Genomic DNA, 26715 nt, shown 5'->3' with positions numbered 1-26715 from the left:
GACTTCTAAATAAAACTCCAATGCATACAAAATGCTGCAGCCAGACTGCTCCTCAAACTACCTCAAAGAAAACACATCACACCAGCGCTGAAAACGCTACACTGGCTACCAATAAAACAGCGAATCAAGTTCAAATCAATGTGCATAAGAGCAATCCACAGCCAAGACGTGAAGTTCCTAAGAGAAAAAATAAACGTACACCACCCAACAAGGCCACTCAGATCCAGCAGCGACATCTGTTTGGAACCAAAACCATATAATAAAAGAACATTCAGAGGATCCTCTTTCTCTCAACTCACATCAAAAACCTGGAATGAGCTACCAAAGAACATACTTAACACAAGAGAGCAACTCCTATTCAGAAATCTCCTCAAATCCTGGCGCTTCATCCCATAACTAGAAAGAGTGCCTATGGGGGCACATACACAGCTGAAACAATGCTGAGAGAGGAAACCGATCGTTCTTTTCTCCCTAAGCTACCACCCATCAACTGAAGTAAGGGAAGAACAATATAAGGGATATCAACTTACTAATTGAAAGATAGATAAGCTAGAGTCATACCAAAGAACGATCACAGAGAGATCGGGATGGAAGTGTAAGGGTGGCATGTCAATAACACCTTGGCCTACAAAGTAAACACAGGCAGCAATGGATCACCGACAGGAAATAGGAAGGGAGCAGGTGATTGTAAAAATACAGCACAAATATTAGAGTGGGGGACAATGCACGCCTCAACCTGGTAGACAAAGGTCGGAAATAACACAGCTGGGAGCTTGCCACGCCATCACTCCTAACAATTAGATGGACATGAAAAAAAGAGAAAGACTATGCCTACCCCATAGGACAACCGGGTACATAGAACAAGGATCATAAGGACTAAGAAACCCACTAACCCAAAGCTCAAATTTCTGCATACTTAACTCACACAAAAATCCACACAACCACCTTCTCGCACGGCAAACCGCACGCACTTCACCACACCGCAACAACTAACAACACATAACTCACACCAACAGCACACAGGGACTCAATTTGATCCAATATTCACAGCCAAGCTCGGTGCACGGTGAAAACCGAACTAAAGCAGCCAATAGGACATCACTTTTCTCACTTTTCTACTCCCTCTCCACCTGATTAACCCCCCGCCCCCACCTTGTTGTTTGCACATCCGCCTGAGTGCCTAGGGACCAATTCCGTTGGTGGCGGTGCGCGGTACAAATACCTTTAACATTAACATCTACTTTGGAATCTGAGGCCCTGCCAGGAACTATTAGGCCCTGCCCCCTAACAATGTTTTTGATTCAACACCCGTCCCCTTTTTATCTCGCTTGAGGCACTGAGAAAGAGCGATAGTCAGTGCTAGTACTCGGGCCGGCTCTCGCGGGATCCGAGATCCAGCACCAGATGTGTAGCCAGTTCTCGAGATCCGGCCAGAGTCAGCCGCCACAAACCCCAAACCCATGCTCTGCGCTGGGTTACAAGGAAAAACAAATTTGAAAAAAGAAAAAATATGCAAACGACGGCAGAGCGCTTATGGCGGCAATGTGCTGCTGAGCTGCTCCGCCCTCCCCTACAGGACTTTGATTCAGGTCACAGCTGCAGGACAATCAAACTGTAACTTCCTCTGACGACCCCGTGCGAGAGGTCACCAGTGGAAGTTACAGTCCTCGGCCACAACCCGATGTATTTATTTATTTATTTAATGTTTGTCGGATCCACGGACCCAGATCATTTATTTATGCAAGGTTTGTCGGATACCTGTATCCGATAAACCTTGCATAAATAAATATACAGGTATCCACAAACATTGCATGAATAAGTAAATAGCCCTATTAACATTGAAACAATTACACACCATGCAGCCACCCAACTGCTTTCAGAGGGGTGCTGCGGGAGCTGTGCGGATGCAGTTCAAGTAAAATAAAAGGTTGCTTCTGGCGAACATAAATCACCCCGCTTGAATAGTACCCATTGGGGAGTTTTTTTTAAATAAAATGGGATGCAAATTGTGTATTTTAAATAATATTTCCTCAGCAACACTGGTTAAAACTATTATCCGTACAGTGAAGTAGTGCCATGGAAGTGGTTTAAAGTGGAATTGATATATATGTAAAGAAATTACGCTGTTTTAAACTATTATTTTGGACATTTCCTTTGATCTGAGGTCAACTGCTAGCTCCGCCCCCAACTCTGCCTCCTCGGGCACCCCCCACCCCAAACTCCGCCCCCATCCGGACCTTGAGGGATCCCCAGCCCATTTTTTCCATTTCCACCATTGGCGATAGTATTTTACATGAAAATACACCAGAATAGTCCCATCAATGGCCCAGGGCCACATTGTTCAGCCACAGCATGCAAGCATATGGCCGCTCTGCTACCACACTGCCAGCGGCATACACAACCATAATATTTTGATGTGAACTTCCTACCTGTGCTGATGTGAGCAATTGAACAAAGTTGATTATAAACAGGGGGCGGGGGAGCGTTGAGGGGGGCAGAAAAAAAGGACATTTAACAGATACTGGAAGCGTCACTCAGGAAACTGTAAAGGACGCACAATATCTGTGCCAGAAACAAAAATTAGTATTTGTGACCTGATCTGTTAAACTTGTCATCAGTCTGCCTGGTGCAGCACTTCACTCTCCTTGCGGTTATTATTTCACGTCGAACAACACTGTAAAATTGAGCCCAATTGATCCAGTGTGTACAGAGTGCACGAGAGCAGGGAAATACACCTACCCAAGGCGTTAGTAATTATGGAACGATTTGCTGGTGACAGAAAGTATTGCATCTTTCTTTCGCGCATGCGCATGTCGGGCGGCGGAGTGGCGGCTGCTAGCTGTCTGGCATTAAGGGATTAGCGGTCGCAGGCTGGCCATCTGCACCCGGCTCTGCTCTTTCCACTCCTCCCTCCGCCTACACATTCCACTCATACACACCAAACACAGCAGCTGTAGGAGCTGGAGGACAGTTACCTATGGAGCCGCACCTCTTCCAGCGCGGCATCATGGCGTCCTTGCGGCCTTTACTCCGGCGCCTGGGGATGGAGTGGCAAGTGGCTGGAGCCGGCTGTCCTCCCGAGATCTCTGAAGCATTAGCGGGGCTCAAAGCTGATTACTGGGCATCCACGTGATAATCTGCAAAAGGCATGACTTGCCCTTCCTTGCACAGGCCTGCGTGTTTAGCATGGTCCCTCTGCGAGAGGGCGCAAAGCCTGCCCCACCACTCACTGGACCCCTGCCTGCCCTGAACATTAGTACACACAAAATGCCCCATAGCGCTGCAGCAGTACTCTTGGTTCCAAAGGTGAAGGTAGGTTTGGGGGTCAGAGCAGACACAGGCCGGTACCATTCACTACTTTGGCGGGCTGCCCATTATGATCTGCCCTCTCAGCCTTAGCCCTTGGCTTAATTATGCCATTGTGTGAATCTGCAAGACTTAGTACCAGGGTGCTCTTAATGAAACTTTGCAACAAAAAATGCTCTAGTGCAGAAATATATTGATTCAATGCATTTCTACACTAGACCAAAATACATGGAGCGCGGCAGACAATGCGCTGAGAGAATATGCTATACGTAATAGGGCTATTTTTTCCAATGGTGTTAATTGTACTTGCGCCAGTGCAACATTTTGATAATCCCATCCCAAGTGTAGTCAGCAGCATTCCTTTTTTTTATGTTTTTTTTATTTCATTCAGTTTTTACAAACTTTTTGAAAACTTTTTGAAAACTTTAACTTATTAAAAAAACTTTTTTAGTATACATAAAATAGAGTACAAAAACAAGATAGGAAGTACAACTAGACAACAAACTTTCTCTTAGCTTAGCACAAATGGACCTTGGCATATCTCCATTCGGGAAATTCATCTAATTCCCGTTTATTTCTGCCCTCTTTGAACCTTCCGTCTCCAGATCTATGTATATATAATAAGTGGCCTTCTTGTTAAATTACTTCACTATTCGCCAAGTCAATCGTTTGCGGTTATCTTATCCTCACAATATGGAGATGTCGCCTCCAACCGAATCTGCATGTGATCAAGGAATCTCATCATTGCAATCAGCAGGGATTAACTTTCGCCAATGTGAAGATGTATCCACCATTCTTCTGGACTATACGACAGGACTCGACTCCTCTCCTTCCTTAAGCAGTTTTCTCGTTGAACTTTAAGTTCGGAGCAGCGCAGGACCAGATGTTTTAAATTTTCGTCTTCTTCTGTACAGAACCTACATTTAGAGTTTCCAGCCGAAATCTTCCTTCGATGGATTAAGATCTCTTTGGTTTCATAGATGTTTAGGCGAAATTTTAGGTACAGTCTTTGTAATCGTTTACACGGTGATAGCGTTAGATATTTCACGAGTGTGTTGCGTCTTTTGGCTTCAGGTGGAGTGTTTAGCATACATTTTTGAGAAGATCTTTTTTCATTGATTTCGATCCAGTCCCAGTCTAGTAGTTTTCGTTTTACTAGATCTGGATTCTGCCATAAAGTATCTTCGTCTGAACCCAATTGTGCTACAATCTCTTTGCACTGACGCTTCCACTCACACAATGCTGATTTTCCTTGTCCGTTCCTTTTTTATTTCATTGTGATCAGGCCCACGAGTTTGGCGGTAACCCTTAAATCCGGCCGTCGCGCTATTACCGCCGGATTTAAGAGTCTGCCAAATCAGGGCTTTGGCAGATTTCTCCCCAGCTCTGAGCTGGGGGGAAATCCGCCGAAAATTCACGCTATTACCGCTGGCGGGAAATCTGCCGGCGTTAAGAGCGCCAAAATTCCCCATTGAGCCCAATGGGGAATGGGGCATTCCCGAATGGGCTCAGTGGGAATGGGGAATTCCATTACCGCCAAACCCATGATCCGGCGGTAATAGCGCCGGGGGTTTGGCGGTAGGACTAATGATGAGGCCCTTTGTCTCCATGACCCCCATCGATCAAACCCGCAAGGATCCTTCCTCTCCCGCCCCCGTTCCCTCAATGTGTTGAATCCCTCAAACAGACTCTTAGCACTCACAACATACACTTTCATAAATACACAGACAACACATAAATATGCTTTCAAATGTCTTCTCCCTCACAACTCCACGCTCCCAGAAACGGTCTCTCCACCATCGCCACCTGGATGGCCACCCACTGCCTAAAACCCAAACCTCCTCTTCATCTGCCCCTTAGGCACATGCCAGACCTTCCCACACAAGTTAAGACACAGCCTTCCCCCTTGACGACTTTTGTGCCGCAAGACCAGGCACTAGTCCTATCCAAGCCGGTCTACGGAATTGCAATTGTCACTAGACTCCCCAACAAGGTTCTAGTCCCCTGCAAGCCATACAAATCATGGCAGCAGGACTCATTATACACCCACCCAATCACTCACACATCACCCCGGTGCACACCCAGCTTCACTGGCTCCCCGTACCACAGAGAATTGCTTTCAAAAGACTCAGCATCTTAAGCAAGGCCATCCACCTCAAAACCTCATTCTATCTTCACAACAAACGGATACCCATCACACAAACACCAGACAGGCCAATGCAAATCTCCAATGCATTCCACTCTGCAAGCGAAACTTAACACAAAACAAGCCTTCACCCCATGGGCACTCAGAGCCTGGAACACCTTCACACTCCACATCTTTACTGCACCTTCCATCCTCACCTTTCTGCAAAAGCCTCAACACGTATCGCATTCTCCACACATAATCGGGCCAGACTGCCTCCCCTGCTATCATTTCTCCATTCTGATCCACCTCACTTTAAACTTTGTAAGGCACTCCAATACCACCTAGGCAGTGGCGTCGCGATGATGGGCGATTGCTCACTGAATGGTTTTGTGCCTGTATTCTGATGGGAGAGGAGGTGCAGTGGGGTGTGGGTAGTTGGTGTGAACAAAAAGCCTCTCTGCAGGAGTGCTTGTGACGTCAAACATTTCCTTTCATAGGCGGCCCCCCACTTTAGTCTGTGGCCCCCTACTTTTGTCTTTGGCCCCCTCTGCGCCCCATTCTAAATTTGATTCCTGGTGACCCCACTGCACCTAGATACAGCTGGTGCTGTATAAAAGTTTAAATGTGTGTCATCAAGAAATGAAAACATGTACCTAATGAGGATACGCTGTGACGTACTACCACTCTGAAAATGATGATGCACGTTTTATCAAGCACTCAGCCACCACTGATGGGTCCCCTTGGTGCTATGGGAAGAGCAGTGCTCTGAGTCATGTACGCATCTCAATTACATACTTTTAAAAAGTTAAAATAGGTTTAATGCTACGTCTGTATTTTTGATGGAGAGCAACTAATTTTTTCCAGATCATTCCAAAGCATTACATAAAAAAACAGACAGATATTCCTCAAAACCGGATGCAAGCCATCAAAGGTATTTTAGAGGTGGGATGATGTCCGCTCTCCACGAGGCGTGCGCTTTTGTTTAGAGAATGTCTGATAAATGACAGTGCGGTTTTGCTAGAGCCCATAAATTCAACTTTTGTACAAACTAGAGTCCGTCACAAAACCCGTGGGAGCTGCCTTGGTATGCCCCTCCTCCACAGCTTGAGCAAGAGCAGAGTGACTGCATTCTGAATGAAAAGATGGAGGATGTAGGAGGCGCTAGGTATGCTGAGTGAGAAAAATCAGGTCTTGGTGAGCTAGACGCATTAACCAATGTCACCTAGTTCATTTATTTGTTTATTTTTACATTCGTAGCAGCACACTAAACCCGTGGTTATCAAGGTGCTAGTTGCTGGACAGGTTACAAAGTTGCAGTCTATAGAATGTTCGTGGACAGAACAAGTCAAGGTGGGGGAGGGCCACTAGTTTCAAGGGGTTTTTGGAAGGTCCAGTAGGATTGCTCAGATCTCAGGCTCAGAGCTAGGGTGTTCCTTGTCTCTTATATTCGTTTTGGTGCTGACTAGCGTTTTCGAGAGGATCTTCAGCTGGACTCTCGTCCCCTCCTCGTCTTTTCTCAGCCGCTGACAACTGCCGACTCTCCCTCATTCCCCTTTGCGCTGGGGATTTGGCTCCCCCACTGGGTGAGTACGTATACAGCATACTATGCAGGCTTTGCCTTGTTTGGCGAATTGTTTGCCCTAGTTTTCAGTGAATACCTATATTTAAATGAGATTCCCACAGCGTGGTTTGGACTGGACCTCTGTCACTATGTATTTTTTGTAGCGTTGGGGCCCTTTTGGTAAGTTCATATCTTGAGTCACCAGTTGTAATTGAGAAGAGTTTTTTTCTGTAATGAACAGAGCCTCTTCCTCATTTGAACTTTATATACGAAGCTTGAAGGTTAGTGCCTCTTTACTCTTGAGTTACATTACAGTCGCTTTTAGATTGCAAACCCTATTTACTGATACACAATTATTTACAATTTTTTTAGGTATACACACATGTTGATAGGCCAAACTGAACAAATAACTTTCCCTGCCCTGAGGATGGATTTTGCATGAATCCGGAATCCGACACGCGTTGGCTATATACTACCTTCGAAGGGTACCACAAACCCATTGGGAGTTTTCTGTGAACTCGTGGAAAGTAAACACAGGGATAACTTGTATTCTCTTGAGATTTAGCGGTGTTATGAAAATGAATCTAAGTTACGTATACATGTTGCTTTGATTATGATTGTTTGTACATGAGATGTTTGTACTTACCTATGTTTGAACTAAGATGTTGATAAAATTCTGTTTTGTGAAAACAATTCCTTTTGATCTTTGACCTGAGATGTTCATGTTGTGATTTTGTACATGAATACGGTCTACATTTAAACGATTTATTTATGAGTGTTGCACACTGAATATATGTTGGAGTCCATCCCAAGGAAACCAGTATTTCCTGCTGGGCACTTGTTGACAGACCACCTTACCTGATTGGGGTTTGGACGAGCCCTTTGGAATGCATATGGAGGTCACCACACGGTAACGTATGGTTTTTGTTTGGTTCTGTTTTGCCCTGTCCTGAGTGGTCTCGTGACATTCACCCACTTGCACCTGAAGCCAACTTTTGAGTACTGCAAACATTATTGACCTGGTGATATATCCTTTTACATTTAAGAATTGCAGAGTTGGCTGAGTAGTCACCGGAGAGGGGAAGGAGGATTTATGTGTCATCTGCATGGTTGGTCGAGATGCCAAGTGTGTCCAGGAGGTCGAATAGCAGTTTCGTGAAGATGTTATAAAGCATGGGAGGGACGCAAAAGCCTGGGGCATACCACAAGTGATTGGTGATGGTGTGGCTGAGGTGATTTCCGAGAAGACTCTAATAGATCTGTCTGCCAAGAAGGATGCAATCCAACTGGTGGCTTCATGGGAGAAGTTGGCGCAGACGTGAGGTTCTGGCAAAGGACATTAAAGTCTACCAGTGCAAATCCTGCATAGAGGTCTAGGAGTAGGAGTTCAGGCTTACCTGTGTGTTTGATCTCGTCAAGCTGTTTTTTTGGGTCAAGCACCACCGATTCCATGCCATGCCCCGACTAGAAGCCTGACTGTCGGATTCCAAAGATGTTGTTGGCCTCAAGGTATTTCTGGATTTGGAGGTAGGCTGCTTGATCAAGGATCTTTAGGAGAAAGGGAATTGTCATGATAGGGCAGTAGTTTGTGGGTATAGCAGAGTCCAAGGTGTTTTTTTTTAAGCAATGGGAGAACGCAGACTTCTTTAAAGATTGTAGGTACGGAGCAGGCGGTGAATGAGGTGTTGATCAACTTCAAGAATTCAAGGTATCAGAGCAGTCTTTGATAATGGTTGCTGGGTATCCATCTCCTTTGCATCAAAAGGGTTTTAGGCCATTTAGGATGAGGTTGACTTCAGCTTTAGAGACCGGGTTCAATCTGAAAAGCGGTGGGTCTTGCAGCGTGATAGATGGCTGGTTGATTTTATTTATTTATTTTATTTGTAAAGTGCTGGACCAGAGCCCTTAGGCATGGGAGCAATGGGCTGGACAAACAAACAAGCAAGAAACAAACAGTCAGATGAGAAAAACAGGGGACCATTATTCAAATAGGATAGTCTTCAGAGTACGTTTGAATGCTAGCAGGGAAGAACGAGATCTCAAGTCAGGCGTAAGTGCATTCCAGAAGCGAGGAGCAGCCATAGTGATAAAACCTTCCGATACCGTAGTCAGATTGGCTTTTAGGATCAGAAGGAGGCCTGAGTTGTTAGATCGTAGTGTATGTCTGACAGGAAGCCATCCCAGCATAGAAGAAAGGCAAGCTGTGCTCTTACCAAAAAGACAGGAGTGAGCAATGCACAGTGTACGGAAGACAATGCGCTATCTAATTGGAAGCCAGTGCAGGGATTTTCTTGCTACAGATACGTGGTCTGATTTGTGAAGGCCAGAAACAACTCTGATGGCGGTGATTCAGTTCCCCCTGACGTACACTCTGTAGGAGGCTAGAACAATAGTCTAAACTTGACCCAATGATGACTCCAGCCAGAGTGGTGCAGCTGCTAGCATCTAGGAAGGGGCATATTTGTGCCAGGAGCTTGATATAGTAGGAGGAGCAGGAAACCAGATGACTGACATGAGATCTCATGCTCAGCTTCTGGTCCAAAACAACGGCAAGGGTCTTGACCTTTCTAAGGGTTTTGAGAGAGCATTCGGCTACTTTGATTGAACGTTTGGAATGCATGGTCCAGTTTGCAGAGTTTCTGGGCAATGGATACCATCATGATTTCCATCTTTGAGTTGTTAAGTGCCCGACCATTAAGCAGGATCCACCGATGTATAAGATTATAGGTGGAGTTGATTCTCAGGGAGTAAGCCACATGATTGTCAGTGAGTTGGATAAGATACTGGGTGTCATCTGCATAGTTTGCATTGATCACATGATTGAAGTCCAACAGGTCAAAGAGAGGCAGGGCAAAAATATTAAAAAGCGTGGGGGATAGACATAAGCACTGCGGGACCACACAGGTCAGAACAAAACAGTCCATAGCAGCATTGTCACAATGGACTCTTGCTGTTCGCTGTGACAAAAAGGAGAGAAACCATCTAGCCGCATCAGAAGAAAAGGCGCAGATTCTTGGAGTCTGGTCCACTAGGTCGAAAGCCGCTGTCAGGTCCAGAAGCATCAAGATTGCTGTTTTAGCAATGTTGCAATATATTGGTTTTCAGATTCAATAACGTGGATTCTGTGCTGTGATGACTTCTGGAACCTGACTGTTTTTGGATAAGAACATTGTGCAGGGCCAGAAAATCTTGAATTTGTTGATGAGCAATCGTATCTAACATTTTCAGGAGAAAAGGAGTATTAGATATGGCCTGATAATTGCCTGCCACTGATGGATCCAAAGACCAATTCTTTAGCAAAGGGGTGATCTATGCTTGTTTGAACGAGATGGGACATTTTTTCCCCAAGAAAATAGATTGATACATTTCACAATTAGAGGGGCAAGAAAGTGAGCGCAACAGCCGCTGGGCAAATATCCCCTTTGCAGTTTGTTGGTTTTAGTTTGTCCAACATGTCCAGGACCACCACACCAGTCACTTTAGAGAAGACAAAATGAGGTAGCTGGTTCAATGTTCTACCAGAGTTAAGCACAGGCTTGTCACCTGATTGAGCAATGTTGTTGGCCCCAATGTCACTTTTGATGTTTTCAAATTTTGTTTGCATGAAGTCCTGGATGTTCAGACACCATTTGACATTGTGACTATGGAAGATGGTGGGCAGGGGTTTTCAAGTTCCTTTAGGATTTTAAACAATTCCCTGCAATTGAAGGAGACCTCCTTGATTCTTGTCTCCTAAAACATGTTCTTGGCCTCACATATGGCCCGTTTTTGTGTCTTTACTGCCATAGTGTTGCATTCGTTATCAACAGAGGAGTTGGACTTAAGCCATTTCTTTAGGGCCCTGTCTTTCAGAGATTTTAATTTTTGGATGTCCGGAGAGTACCATTTTTTCAACGGTTGTGTCTTTGCCCATCTATATTTCAGCGGTGCAAGATTGTTCACTGCCATGGACATCATTTCGTCGTAAGCTGACGCGATTTTAGAGGCAGAATCAAAGCGGGCAAGAATATCTATAACAAGGGTGAAGTAGGGACACATTGCCAAGGAGGTCAGTTTACGTAGGTTGCGGCAAGCACTTTTTACTGGAGAGTTCCTCTCTTTTTCAGGTGGTACATTTGGTTGATGGGGGAGTGTTGTGTGTTATTCCTGATGGAAGCTTGTTTTAATTGGATTTTCTTGTGCAGAGTGTCAATTTTGGCTAAGCGAGCGTTTTGGATGTTAGTGCACCAGGTCTGGTCTTTGGTGAAGTTGGTGTGGAGGGGTGTAAGGGGAGTCAATTCTCTTAGGATGGTGAAGAGTTTGTGAGTGTTGTGTTTCGCAAGAGACAACCTCATGTGAAATTAAAATTATTTTGGCAATCAGAAAATGACAAGAGGTAAAGGCTTTAATTGATACTGGAGCAGAGGCCTCATTGATACATGGAAATCCTTCAAGATTTATAGGCGACATTTTACAATAACAGGATTGGGGGGCAAAGAGACCCCTGCTGTACAAACAAACATAGATATGAAAATTGGGTGTTTAAAAAGTGATAGCTATCAAGTATTAGTGGTCCCGATTCTTGAATATGTGATTGTGGGCCAATTGAAGATGTCCCCAGTGCAGGATCCGATTGGCACAAAAATAGTGTCCATGAAACAATATCGGATTCCCGGGAGTCAAAAGGAGATTACAGAAACCATTAAAGGATATGTAGAAGCCGGTGTGTTACGACCAGTGACCACAGCATAGAACAACCCGATTTGGCCTGTTAAAAAACTAGATGGAAACTACAGGATGACAGTTGATTATCGCAAATTGAATAAACATATGCCCCCCGCTGTGACTGGCAGTTCCGGATGCGGTGACACTAATTGAAAACGTACAGAAATTTGAGGGAACATGGTACACAGTGTTAGATTTAGCTAATGCCTTCTTTACCATCCCGAATGCTGAAGAATGTCAGGAGCAGTTTGCATTTCCCTAGAGTGGGAGACAGTATACGTTCAAACGTCTCCCAATGGGGTATATGCATAGTCCAACCATCTGTCACTGGCTGGTGGCCAATTATTTGGAAAAAAATCCTGTACAAACCAGATGTGCAAATCGCACATTATATTGACGATATACTGATCCAAGGGAATGATGAGCATAGTGTATGAGTGCACTTAGATCTTATCATGGATGGTTTAAGGAAGGAAGGATGGGAAATAAATGAGTCTGGCAGAGACCTCAATCTTTCTGGGAATTCAGTGGCACAACAGACATCACAAGATCGTGCCTAAAACCAAACAAAAAATTCTGGACTTTTCTTGAGTTTTTGAGCAGTTTATTGGGCTGTTTGGATTTGACACGTAAAAAATTAAATTTCAAATGGGGTGAGCAACAAGACAGAGCATTCCAATTAGCCAAAGACACCATTCAGAAAGTGCTCGATTTCTGGCCATTGTGGGAAGGCGAGGTAGAACTAAATGTGTCTGTCCAAGATGCATATGCCAACTGGAGTTTGTGCAATAACAGGACAGAAAGCGAGTGCCGTTAGATTTTTGGAGTCGCAAGTCACCTGAAGCTGGTGACAGATATACTCAATTTGAAAAGTCACTGTTGGCTTATTATTGGGCACTGGTGGATACAGAACACATGACATGGGTCATGATGTATTGAACCAACCGGAAATACCTATTATGCAATGGGTGCTGAGTTCACCTAAAACCCATTGAATCGGACATGCTCAAGAGGCCAGCATTATTAAATGGAAATGGTACATACAAGATTGTGCCAAAACAGGAAAGGGTGGTGTGCCAAACTACACAAACAAGTGGTAGGTGTTTTGTGAGCTGATTTGGAACAAAGTGAGAATCTCCTGTAAAATGGGGAATCCCGTATGGAGAGTTTTCGAGTGAGCAGTTCAACATGCCTGGTTCACAGATGGCTCAGCCAAGTATCTGGGAGTTGAACGACATTGGAAAGCAGTAGCCTATAATCCCAAACTGAAAAAGGTGTTAACCACCTCGGGAAAAGGGAAGAGTAACCAATTTGCTGAATATTATGTTGTGTATCAGGCTTTAAAACAAGAGATGTCCGAGAGTTGTTACATTTATAATGACTCATGGTCCTTTGCCACCGACTTGGTCATGTGATTGCCTACATGGCAGAAGGATGGTTGGAAAATCCATGCTAAAGAAGTATGGGGGAAGGAAGTGTGGCAAGACATTGCTGAGATGCTAACGCATATTACAGCTAATGTGTATCATGTAGATGCACATTGTGCCACGGATTCATTAGAACGGTGGTTCAATTCTGTTGCAGATGAACATGCGAATATTGCAATCATGGATGTGAGGGCTGAGGAGGAGGATCTGGAAGGGATCTCTGAGTGGGCCCACCAAAGAGTGGACATCTTGGAGAGAAAGCTACTATCATGTGGGCACAAGACAGGGGAATTAGCGGTCATGGCCACTGCGCAAGAACCACCGACTCCACGACTTAAAGGGTCCAGTTGGACCCAGTCCTGGTACCTTTGTCACCAGGCTCATGAGTAAGTGTGCCCTGCACACTTTTATTCTGGTGCAAGTGCTGGTTTTCCCCTGCAAGGCCTCCACATATCTCCAGGTCGGGCGCGGCCATAGGAGTGAGTTGGACGGCACATGCAGCATCCTCAACGAGTGGCAGGGTGGGGCCGTGAGTCAAAACTAATGGGCGTGGCTGGAGCCAGGCTATATGAGCCTGCCCCACCCGCATGTAAATGCTTTGCGGGTAATCTGTTTATGGTAGCGTAACGCTCACCGCCACCTGCAGCGTATCCTTACTTGATTCCAGCAGCAACTGCAGTCGGAGCGCATCCTTACCTCATTCCAGCAGCAACCACAGTCGGAGCGCATCCTTACCTCATTCCAGCTACCAGCCACAACACTTAACCAGGAATCTATTTTCAGTCAGCATCACCGCGGATCCAGGCATCCATCATTCGCCGGCAGATCTTTGGATAGCAGCACTGCAGTCCGACATCGGCATACAATTCCTGCAAGAGAAAAAGTCAAACAAGGTTAGAAAATCACTAAAGACATTACGCTAAGGTCGCACTCAGACAAATACTCGCGCTTGACCTTAAAACCAACCTTAACATCTATTGGAACATTGTGAACTCTCTTCTGTTCCATTGGGGCTCACTTCTTGCATCGCAACTACCGCTGGGCCGCATGTCACCTTTTGGGAGAAAGCAAAGGAAAGGCATTATAAAAGGATGCGGACAATAATCAAGGAAGGACACTATTGAAAGGACACTTACCTTTGGAGTGGTTAAGCTACAGTCGGTCTGAGCTGCCACGCACATGGACCAGTGAAGAAACTCGGTCCATCTAAAGCGCCCCTGCAGTAAGAAGCAGGACGGAGAGCTCACCATCATCATTGAACGGGTGAGACTATTTGGGTCGGCGCATGATCACCACATTCTGGGAAGAAGGGTTTGAGGGACACAGCAGTCGTATCACAGCATTCTCACGACCTCTCATATCTCGTAGGGGCAGTGCCAACAACCAGCGCAGTCCACAACACATGAGGATGGGAAGACGCCTGACAAAGGGTATCCACTTCCAGGGAGGGCTGCAACCGTGCCCCAACATCCCCGCAGAGACCAGGTGAGTGTAACATTAGCCTCCAACATTAGCCTCCCAGTAGAGATTGTGAAAACAATAATTCTGCAGTGTTCTATGTGTCAACACCAATAGCAAAGATTTATCCCACATATTGTTTATGGTACCTTGAGAAGGAGCAAATTGCCCGGACAAATATGGCAAATCAATTACATCAGTCTCATGCCCATTAGTAGGAGATGTCAATATGCATGCACTATTGTGGACACATATTCTGGTTACTTGATGGTGCTACCATGTAAAAAAAGTCACTCAATTGAATACAATCAAATTATTAGATCAAGTGGTGGTGTATTGTGGTGTTCCCTTGCACATAACGAGTGAAAATGGGTCCCATTTAAAAGGAAAATTGTTTTTTCAGACTATTGTCAGGAAAAAGGAATTGAATGGATCTTTCATGTCCCTTCCGGGTTAATTGAGAGAAAGAATGGGTTGTTGAAAGCACAGTTACAAAAAAATGAGGAGGGTACTTTGAAAGGGTGGCGTGAACATGTGGTGGAGGCCGTACAAATACTTAACAACCATCCCATTGCGAATGGTGAGACTCCACTAAGGTGCATGTTGACGCCAAACTTGCAATTCAGAACCCATAGAGCTGTGGAAAAATTATTGTACTGGGCAATGTTGCCTGGTGCATTAGCTCTTTATAGCGCTATTCCCGAATCAGCTGGGGTGGATTTGCGTGCGAGAGAGGAAATCCAACTTGAGCCTAGAGGCATTGTGGTGATTGATATGGGCATTGGGGTACAAATTCCTTCTGAACATATGGGGTTGATGGCCCCTAGATCCGGACTGGCCCTAAAAGGCATTCAAGTGTTAGGTGGCTTTCTAGATGCATATTACTATGTAAAAGCAAGGAAATATCGAGGCTGAGTACCACAAAAGGAAATGCACCAAACACGGGCTATAAAGATTCACAGATCTTTAATACTGCGCAGTTACAAAGATACACAGATCTGATACAGATAGCTATCTGGCTCTCGGCACCCCACAATGAGTACCAGCCTGTCAGAGTGAGGAGGGAGAGGTACTGGACATCTAAACATTCACATTATTTATACATATCCTGCAATATTGTCCAGCCCCTCTACAGGTTCATAATCTGTGGTCTAGAGTTTGTGCCGAGTTCACTTATAGCTCATACCATAATATGCACATGGATTACATAGGTTTGTGTTTCCAACAAGCTACAATGGCGAAGTGTATCCCTGGATTTAGCAGTGAGTACATATCCCTTCACAATGTAGTTCTGCCAGTGTCCACGCTCGACATTTACATAACATTGTCCTTGATGTGTATTCGTGGATGAAGTTTATTAGTGCAGACAATCCTGGGACAACAAGTCAAACTTGGTGCAGGTTTGCATTACCTAGCCTAGACAGTCGGCCCTCGGACAGTCTAACCATTAACGAGGGCTCAAAGTTCGGGAAGGCTCGGTTGCAAGTTAAACACAGTCCACCATTTTAGAACAGAGGATTCACATACAAACAGAAATCAAAATGGCGGATGATTCTAAAATGGCGGCGAAGTCGATCTAAAATCGGAACTTTGCAACGCGGTTTTCATCATAGAGCGACTAGACTTAGGTCAATATATATCAAAAGGATGCACGATATGATTTCCTGTTTAACAACTAAGGAGAAGTAAAGGCTATTCTCATTAATAGTGGTGATAACATGTTACCTATTCATAAAGGAGACCGAGTGGACCAATTGATATTAGTTCCTGTGAAATTAGCCATGGTGAGGAAAGAAGATCCGCCCACCATATTAACTATTCGTGGGGACAGAGGTTTTGGCTCATCTGATACTATGGTGCCTGGTGCAAAGGTATGGATTGACAAACCTAGTAGTGCGCCCATTCTAGCGGATGTGATTGCTGCAGGGGAGGATCAGGTGGTTCTTGTGATTGAACCGGGAAAACGGAAATGGTGGCATATTTCAGCTGACAAATGTTATTTACGTGAGTGATGTACTCCACAGATATCTTGTTTTTGAATTCTGATTTATAGATCCTGTGTATGCCGAGTGCCTGTGTGCGGCACAATGGAGTGTCTTCGGAAGCATCCGGGGACATGCTGGAGGAAGTGGCAAGTGTCTCCATCATGCCGGTGGACTTGCGGATCTGGATCAAGACTGACACGCCTCCTATTACTATTGAGCCTGATGATGCATCCATTGCAGCATACCGCAACGCCTTGAGGAAACAGCGTGGATGAAAGTGTAATGCTTTACACCTTTCCGCTCTTTCCATATCCACGGTGCAAAATAATTATCCTACACTGGTCGGGCAGACTGATAATATATGGATTTACCTAGCCCGGCGAGTGCTGAACGTTTCACATTTCTGTATGTCCGATGTCTACGATTCCGCTAGTTTGGTTTCCACATGCCTTGTGGCAATACCAATGCCTGTTCCAGTATTACAAACCTTGTTTGGAGTCTTGCAAAGGATCCTTTGGTTGAAAACTCTGATGTGCGAGGTTCCTTTTCGTGTATAAATATTGTAAATTCTGTGCACACACGGACCGCAAATGGAGGAAAATTACCAGCATTATTCCTCACAATATTGCCCCTGCCGATGTCTGTTACCAAATGACATGTGATCCGAACTTTGTTGCCAAATGCCAACAGTTGGACTTGAACCATAATGAGGAGAGAACGGATTTCAAGCGCCGCCTGTGTGCTCGACCAATTTCTGTTTGTATTGATGTTTCCAATAATAAGTGGTATCATTTTACTGTTCTGACTGCCAACCATCTGAGCAATGTGAAACTTCCTGCTGGTTGGCTATTTTATTGTGAGAGTCAAATGTATTCATATATTCCGGCTAATATTTCAGGTGCTCCTTGTACTTTGACATGCCTCGGCTTAATGCTATTTCCCCTACTCACTGCTATTCGGCGATCGACGCAATCCACCTCCTATAACGCCCTGTCACCCGATTGTAATTCTGACGTACACTTGTTGTCTGAAACTGAAGTTTTGGTATTGGCTATTTGCTTGGTGGGGATTTGGGGACTAGCATCTGGGGATATAAAACTATGATTACATTAGCTAGCCTGGTAGTTAAGTGGCTTAATGAAACTTCGCAAGCTTTGACTGAGTTGTTGCTAGATGATAGGAATTTTAGAAATGCTATCTTGCAGAATAGAGCAGCCATTGATTATTTGTTTTTGAAACATAATTTGGGTTGTAGCACTGTGGAAGGAATGTGTTGTTTTGACCTGGAGGATCGTTCCCGTTCTATTAAAGACCACGTTAAGGATTTGAAAGATCTAGTTGCCAGAGTGACACAGGATAAGAACTGGGACTGGTGGGGGCAGATGTTTTATTGGATTCCTGAAGCGCTGCGTTTAGCTTTAGTTTGGGTTTTTGGCATTTTTGCTGTTTTCGTTTGTTGTCATTGTTGTATTTCTTGTATCCCGTATCTGTGGCATTTGTTTCATAGGTTCTGGGAGCATCATTTCCGCCCAGTGGGTTATGGTAGTTGAATATCCAAGGGGTGTAGTGTAGTGTGTGTGCAAAATGAGCCAGAAAATATGGCGCCGATGGATGGGCATCTTGGATATTCACTTCCATTTACCTCAATGACACAGTAATGAAAGCCTATGTTTTCCTGGGCTCTGGCCTCAGCTAGTAAACATGTATTTCTGCTGCAAAGACAAGGTGACATATTTATGTCAGATGACCAAGCCGGGGAGAATAGTTATCGTACTGCCCGCTGAAAGACAAGCTAGGAAGGGCGATAGAGCACTCTGCAGGTGCAGTGATAAGGGGCAGTCGGCACGACAGCAAGGAGGGAAGATGGGTTTTTCCACTTCTAACTGGAATATTCCACTCTCCCTATGCCTCATGCTTATTGTCTACTCTTTGGCCAAGAACAGCATGGTAACCCCGAGGGGCGGGGATCGAAAGCAGCCCCATAAGAGATAAGGGTTTTCCTCTTGGAATAGAGAGTTAGAATTTGGATCCCGGGTTATGCAGTCTCACTGAGAGGGAGGACGCACCGCTCCAGATCCCATTAGAACAATCGATCTCTTATCTTCCTGCTGTGGGACTAAGCAGTGTCGTAGTGGTCGAGATGAAGTTGTCTTCTGCTGCGATCATAACGATGAATCTTTTTCTCTTTGTTTGTATGTAACAGATTATATGTTTATGTTTTCTTTCTATATGTTATAATTTAATAAAGGGCAGGTAAAGCACCATTTTTATTATAACTATAACTAATGTGTGATGTGTATTTCTTTGCCTATTTGAGTCCAATAACTAATATTGCAAGAGTCAGGGGAACATAAGTACGAGATCTCCACAGATGACCACTATAAAGCAAAACACCCCTTTAAAAGATTTGCAAGGGGTTGGCACAAGGGGGGGTGCCAGCGTTGGGGGGGATTGGAGAGAGGGGCTAAAGAAAGGAGAGGGTGGAAAGTTGAAGAGAGAAGGAAGACACCTGTCAAGAAGGAGGTTGGGCTGAGAGCCCTGGGCCAGGAAACTGCCCTGGGCCATGATAGTGCCTATCCCTTAACAGTGAAAGAAATGATCTGCTACTTATTGGATCACCTGCAACCATACATAAACTTGACAAACAGTATTGCTCTTTTATGATCGACAACTCCCCTATCACCGTTTCCCAAGTGGTGAAAACCCGGGCGGGGGTCTAGTTAGACTCTAACCTCTCAATGGTCAGAGAGGTCAACGCCATAGCGTCTGCTGCAGCCTACAACTCCAAACTGCTTAATGCAGCAAGACCCTTCCTCTTTGAGCAGAACTGCCTCACTATGGCAAGAGCAAAAATCGGGCCTCGACTCGATTATTGTAATGCCCTCCTAGTAAGCACCTCCTCTACAAACATCTGTAAATTACAGACTGTCCAGAATAACGCCTGCTGGGCTGCCACCGGCATTCCCAAGAGGGAACACATTTCAGCTATCAGAAAACAAGTGCATTGGCTTCCTATCAAATAGAGTATCATCTTTAAAACTCTTGCCCTCACACATAAGTGCATTCACGACACCGCCCCCAGTACTTATCACAAAGAATCACAAAATCGGTCAAAGGCAGGCCTACTAGGACTGCTTACACCAAACGCATCACTATTCCCAAGACACTAAGAACTTCCGCACAAGGCTTCAGTTTCCCGGTTATGGCATCCACGCACTAAAACTCCCTACCTACCGATCTCTAATCTATAGATTCCCACATTGTCTTCAGGAAAGCCATTAAAACCATGCTATTTGTTTAACAACGCCTATACTGTTTGCTTCCACTCACCATGCTGTTGATTGGTAACCAGTAATCACACTAAATGTAAACATGTAACCTGTATGTAACTGTTTTGCCCTTACATTTTTGTGTCAAACGCTCATTTTTAACCCAGAGCAAAGAATATTCCTGTAACGAAGACACTTTCTTGCAACAGCGCATCTGGGTTGCTATTGCGCTCTACAAATAAAACAATAAAATAAAAATAAATAATGAGTATAGATATTAATGGAGCATTTGGAAGATGTGAAGTAAGCCAAGAGCACTTCCCATCTGGTATAAGGACAGTTTTTCTGAAGTCCAACTAAGAGCTTAGTAAAACCATTCAACTGAGGCAGTACAAGACTCCATTCTTAGTATAAGACTGTACGACCTGAGCTCAGGGTAGCGTAGACAGAGTAGCCAGGCTTATCTTAGAACGGAGAGAGGGCTGTAGAATCAGTACAATGACATTTTAATACAAATGGTCCAAAGAAACACTGAAACACTATGTATTGTAAAAATAAATGGTTTACTTAAATACAAGTAGCCCAGATAAATCTTGGGGGGAAATAAGTACTATCACATTATATATAACCTCAATTATAAAAACACAACACTATGCATGAAGGGACACACCCCAAAGCATATCACCTTATTTGTGTAGATGAGCAGCCAACTGCCCCTGCAGGAAGTCCCACTCCCCTGCCATCTATATGCTGGAAGTCAGAAATCGTGTCATGCTAGACACTTGCAATTGTGACTATTCCGCAGATAATCTTCGAGAAAAGGTATCCATTAAGAAAGCCCTATCAGATGTATTCCCAAAGAGATGACAATCTCTTGGAGGAGATCCCCAAAGGAATATGAAAATGAGAGAAAGAGAAGTTGGTGACATCACATAAAATGAGCATGATGCACTGAGAAGACTGGCTGAAGAAGAGAATGTATGGACTGTATAGAAACTGATGACGAAGTAAAGAATCAAGAAAACTTTCATATGTGATATGAAGATTGCACGTGTGAAGAGCACTGGAGAAAATGCAAGCCGTTCAATAACTGTACAGATGCAGCAACGCAAGTAGATTAAGTGATCATAGAAGCTAGCTATGCGTAATGAAAGGACTGCAGTCATTATATAGAAGCTGGACATCGGTGTCACAACTCTATTAAGTCGAAGACCATGGAGAAAAAGGCCAAAGCTGTGTCGCAGCAAACACGTAGCTGGAATCGTGGAAGGATCGAGAAGGGCTGTCTGGCCTGTGTCAAGGATGGAGCTGCCAAGGAACTGGTTATTTATCCTTGAAGAACAGTGAAGGCGAGACGCTAAACCAACCCCTGTTAAGGTGCAAAGAAAGAACACCATGAGTGTCAAGTTTAGTCATTTAATACAATTAAATGCTGCAAAATGGACCAAATTGCGGTCTCCTGTAACGTGAGCCAAGGATGAAAACAGAAGTTGTGCCTTCAATTCCTGAACTATGATAGCGTGTGCTCACACTCCCATGTATTGTCAGAAGCAAGGCTACTTTGCAAGGCCAAGTTCCAAGACAATCTTCATGGCAGAAGTCATGGGTGATGAGAGGTGGTGGGCTAATTGGGTGGGGAGACATGGTCAAGTCCACCTCCTGAGGCCTAGGGTATGAGCTTATGTGCTGCTAGTGAGCCACATTTTCCAGAAGGGCACAAGCATGCCAACCCATTGTAGAGGGTCATGTAACGAAGGGCCTTATAGTTTGAGAGCCATGATGTACCGTGTATCTAATAACTGTTGAAGATGACGTGCACTATTGGTGGGCATGAGTTCTTCACCTGCCAGTATAGATCCAATCACAACTTGACCCCTTATAGAAAGTATACCTAGATGATTCCTTTGAGCGTATCACAACCCCTCATAGATTTACGCTTATTTGCCGTGTACTATGATTTCACGTATGACACATCTTTACTATAAAAGTGTAATTTTTAATGAAATTCTTCGAGATAATGCTGTCCGACGTCCGTTGATGTCCGTTGTAACTCCCTGTTTTAGACAATTGGTATTAGAACAGTAAAATGGACTTTGCCATCTTCCTGAGTTGGTTTGATTATTTGGTGTAAGAGTTACTCTTACGGAATGGCAAATTGAGGGGATGGGGTTGTGGTAATTTTAAAGTAACAGGAAATATTGTGTGAAGATAAAGAGAGTAGTGCCTGAGAAACCTAGCTCAAAGGATCTACAGAAGAAGTCATCACATACTCCAGTGGGAGTCACTAGGCTACATGTGAACAGGTTCACATAAGGAGATGAGTTAAACTCTGTGACAGAGTATTTGAATAGAGGCAAAGAGAAAATGGTGATCACAGGGTATTTCTGGTTTATGTGTAAAGTCGACTAGTCTGTCTGTGTTATGTGTTGAATTAAAGTTTTGAAAAATGACAAACGTTGTGAAGGAATTGAAACCAAGTTAAGGATCTAAAAGGGTTTATCTAGGGAAGTGGTTGGTACCAATCTGAAAATAGACAGAGATAACTGAGAAAATAGAGGTCTGAGCAGTGGTTGTTGGGGCACACTCATATTTGTTGTTTTAAAGGTATTGAAACATTGGTGAAAGTATTTGATAAAATCTGGTAAGTATTGGCAGTCAATTGAGCCTCATCACAATGGGAGACACTCCCCTGATGCACTTCTGTAAGACACTGTCAAAGCACATGCCCAAGCTCAAACAGTATAGTGCGGAATGGGTGAAAGGCACGGCAGATAGGATATTCATGCCGTGGCCACAAGGGGGATCACTGTCAAAAGCGGTATTGCAACACATGACCACATACTTGCAAGCTGCATACACAGGGAATAAATTGGAGAAAAGATTAGCGATCCTAGAGTTTTGCAAAATGTACCACGAAGAAAGGGAAGATCCGCCGCCTGAAGAGTGAATGCTTAATCAGTGTAAGGAGGAAGGTATTGAGCCCTCAGCTCCCCTTACCTTGCCTGAAGTGAAAGGCGCTAGTGCGGAAGAAGTAGGATTGTATCCTTTAAAGGAACTAAAAGCGACGACTGGGTATAGTAATCTTATATACGAACAGCCTGCCTATAGCAGTGATGATAGTCCAGAGGAGAGTAAGAGAAATGATTCGCTCTTTAAGATCATACAGAATAAAGAAGAGAAGAGTGAGCGATCGAACGAACGCATCAACAGAATTAGAAAGAGAGATTATGAGATGGAAAGGAGAGAAGGATAAAGTTGACGAGATATTACTCAAGCTAGATGGGAAAAGCATTAAGGAAGTAAGGCAAAGAGAACATAGGGACGAACAGGTAGAAAAGACGGAACGAGAAAAGAGGTTGAAGGAAGACGAACACAAAGAAAGAGCAGAGAGTGACGGGAACAAATGTATCAAGAGGAGCAAGAGAAAAAAGAAGAGAGGTCAGAGGAGCAAAGAAAGTAGGATAATAGGCAGAGAACAACAGAAGATAGGCATAGAAAAGAAAGGTACAGAGAGGAGGGGGAAGCACAGAAATTAAGGGACACGAGAATATAGAGACAAAGAGAAGAGGAAGAAAGGACAACAGGAGTAAGGAACAAAGACAGGAGGAGGAGTGAATTACAAGGGATGCGAGAAAGCAAAGAGAATTAGATGAAGAATTAGAATACAGGACAAGACAGCGGGATCTTGACATTAGCCTCAGTCAAAAGGAGCCAGTAGGGACAAGCCCAGCAATACGATGGGACAGAATAGAAGAGTTCCTTCCGTTAAAGGGAGCAATGTCAGAGTCATTTAGGGTAGCATTAGAAGAAGACAACTTTGATATAGGAAGTAGCAGAGGCAGGATCGATAAGGCCTATCAAGAATTAGAGGAAGGTAGCAAATTGGGAAGCTGAGGGAAGAGGGATCAATCACTACTATTCCAATCACAAAGCAAAGAAGAAAATCCATTTATCCTCGATAACAGAGACAGAGCCTTATCCTTAAGCAGACTTAAATTAGATAAGGGTGAAGGGGACGAGAGTCACACTAGTTGGGGACTAGACATGTCAGATGAGGAGAGAGAATCCTTCCTTGGGGAAGAGGGAGGAAGTGCGTGTGCCCCTGAGGGAAGCCTACAGATGGACAAAGAAGTAAGATGTTCCAATCTAGAGCAACCTAAGGATAGAACGCCAGATCCCATAGCATATCCAGAGCATCCCAAAGGACGATCGTATAGTCAGAAGGGAGAATCACCGCCATATGTGAGCAGGTTCAGGTCATTACCGACAAAGATGCGGTCAGGGACAATTGTCCCTGCCATGGAAAGGCAGACGATGGTAGCCTATTGTGGATTAGGGTTCACACAGTTTCCCTTATTGGGAAAAGTGGGAGAAAGACCACAGTATATTCCACGGCCACAGATACGATAAGGATAATTTAAGGTGAAAACTCCCGAGTTTGACGTCGGGTGATGAGTTAGAGAAAATGACAGGAGGAAACACACTGGCCATAGGGGACATTAAGCATCTCTTGGCAGCTATTCCTGGGGAGAGAGCTGGTGACATATGGAGCAGAGCAGGCTATTCAAGGAGACAGCACAAAACACAGCACATGACATGATGGAGTGCCATTTAATAATTGCTGAGCAGATGTTTGGAGGGCTCTCAGGTGGCAGGATCCTGACACATCAGATATGGGTGCAATCATGACACGTAAGATGAAGGAAGATGAAGACCCTATTGCTTACATTCAGGATATTCAAAAGTGTTGGCAAGTTGAAACGTGCAAGCCATGGGAAAAAAACTGTGGCATTATTTGACCACATTTTATGTCGGGGGTTGCCAGAGCAAGTACAGAAGCAAATGAAAAAAACAAGTGAGAATGGAGGCAAAGCTGTGTGCTGAAATTCAGTTGGCTATAGAGGAAGGGATGGATTCCAAAACAATCAAGGTGGGTTTCAAAATGTGCAGAATGAGAATCAGAACACACAAGGAGGATTTAACCAAGGGGGACTAGTCAGGCGGCCTCCCCCTCTATGTTGGACTTGTGGGATGACAGGGCACATTACATGCGTATTATCCTCCACCATATGGCACACAAAAAAGGGAAGGGTTTGCCCAAGATCAGAAGTGTATCAGAACCAAGCGCTGCAAATGCAACAGACACAGCAACCAGAGCAAGTGCAAATGAATCCACCACAAGGGCAGTTGTAACAGGCCCCATGCAGACACAACAGTACAATTACTGACACCTAGAATGGGAGGTGCCACTGAAGTGTGAGGGGATCCTTTCACAGATACGGGGGTATGCATGCACCCACATAGGACAGCTCAAAGGCCAACTTGATGTGTTCAGTACTATCAGTGACACCAGACCCTCAAAGAAACCAAGGGTTGATGTGACGATAGGAGGCAGATCTATTTCATTTCTAGTAGACACTGGGGCTACTTGTTCATGTATATGAGATTGAAAATATCCAATGTCGGGAATTGCCATGGATGCTCAAGGGTTCTCTGGAACTACAAGTAAAGTTCCTTTTACTGATGAATTACCAGTCTCTATAGGTGAGTATGACATGTCTGTTCCATTGTTGTATTCATGATAGACACCAGTTAACATATTGGGAAGACATTTGATGACAAAACTTAACATGATGATTTCATTTACTGATGAAGGAAGAGTGTGTTCCACTCCCGGAATACACTACATGATTGTGGGCAAATGTATACTGGTGTTCACAGGACAAATGGCTCTGCGAGGCATTCCAGTAGAGCCAGAGGTTTGTCTTTATGGGGTGGGCATTCTACTGACATGGCTACCTGGCTTAGTGGGGAAAACAGTGAGGATACCTGACAAGTTCTTGTTCAGACCACAGATACCTATGGACAAAGAGGGGGGACAGAATATCCCTCTAGAGTTAGAAGCAGCCATAGTATGAAGGGAAATGGCAATGCTCAAAGGAGCGGATGATGAGGGTAGACCATGGAGGACAGTAATAGCGCTCAAAGAAGGGTACAGGTTGACTGACATTACTGATGATGATATGTTTAGAGAAGACCCAACTGATGATGAAGTAGTGTTCCTTATGAGCATCATATTTTGGATAAGAATAGAGAAAAGGAAAACCCCAAAGCGAATTGCAATAATGCGGCAGTGTCCAGCATTTTCTGAAGAAGACTTGGAGAAGGTGCCCAGCGTCCTATGGACCACATGCCCGTATGACATAGGATTATTAAAGAGAATAGGGAAAGTCAAGATAAAGCTGAGGCCAGGGGCAATTTTACCTCGACCAAGACAGTACTCCATGTCTCCAAAGGCCAATGAGGGTATATTTAAGACCATTTCAGCACTGATGAAACAAGGTATTCTGGTACCGTTAGACTCATTGTGCAATGCTGCGGTGTATCCTATCAAAAAATCAAAGGGAGGGTCATGGATATTCATGAGACATGAGACCGATAACCAGATTGTAGAGGCAGCCTTTCCTTTAGTTCCTAACCCGGCAACAATACTATGCAGTATCCCAGTAGAAGCAGGATATTTCACGGTGATAGATTTGAAAAATGTGTTTTTCTCAATCCCATTGCATAAAGACTCACAAGACTTGATGTAATTAAAGTTCCGCCAGACTCGTCTGAAACATACTAGGCTGCCCCAAGGGTACCATCAATCTTTAACAGGGTCCTCCAGATGGACTTAGGCAATGTTGATTTGAAAACTGCAGTGATACAATATGTAGATGACATTTTTATTTGTAGCACTACAGAAAATGAGTGCAGACAGGACTCAATTCAATTGATGACTGTTCAAGCAGACACGGGATGCAAGGTAGACAAGGAGAAACCACAGTACTATCAAGAATAGGTGTTATACATAGTACAGTTGATTTCACATGAG

General features: G+C 44.3%; 1 protein-coding gene across 3 annotated transcripts in view; it reads right to left on the bottom strand.

Annotated features, from left to right (window-relative positions):
- ATP8A2 (ATPase phospholipid transporting 8A2) overlaps positions 1 to 26715 on the bottom strand; it is a 3773191-nt gene that overhangs the window by 2969771 nt on the left and 776705 nt on the right. Inside the window, exon 1 of one of the 3 annotated variants that reach the window (XM_069639893.1) lies at positions 2976 to 3081. The exons of the other annotated variants lie outside the window; for them this stretch is intronic. Within the exon in view, the coding sequence (XP_069495994.1) occupies positions 2976 to 3009 (34 nt within the window). The 5' untranslated portion in view covers positions 3010 to 3081. Of the gene's footprint in view, positions 1 to 2975; positions 3082 to 26715 lie in introns of those variants that run through there. 3 annotated transcript variants of the gene reach the window in all.

The sequence above is a fragment of the Ambystoma mexicanum genome, chromosome 7q (assembly GCF_040938575.1).
Source record: "Ambystoma mexicanum isolate Mex_15411 chromosome 7q, UKY_AmexF1_1, whole genome shotgun sequence".
Taxonomy (NCBI): domain Eukaryota; kingdom Metazoa; phylum Chordata; class Amphibia; order Caudata; family Ambystomatidae; genus Ambystoma; species Ambystoma mexicanum.
This window is presented reverse-complemented; position numbering and strand designations above follow the sequence as displayed.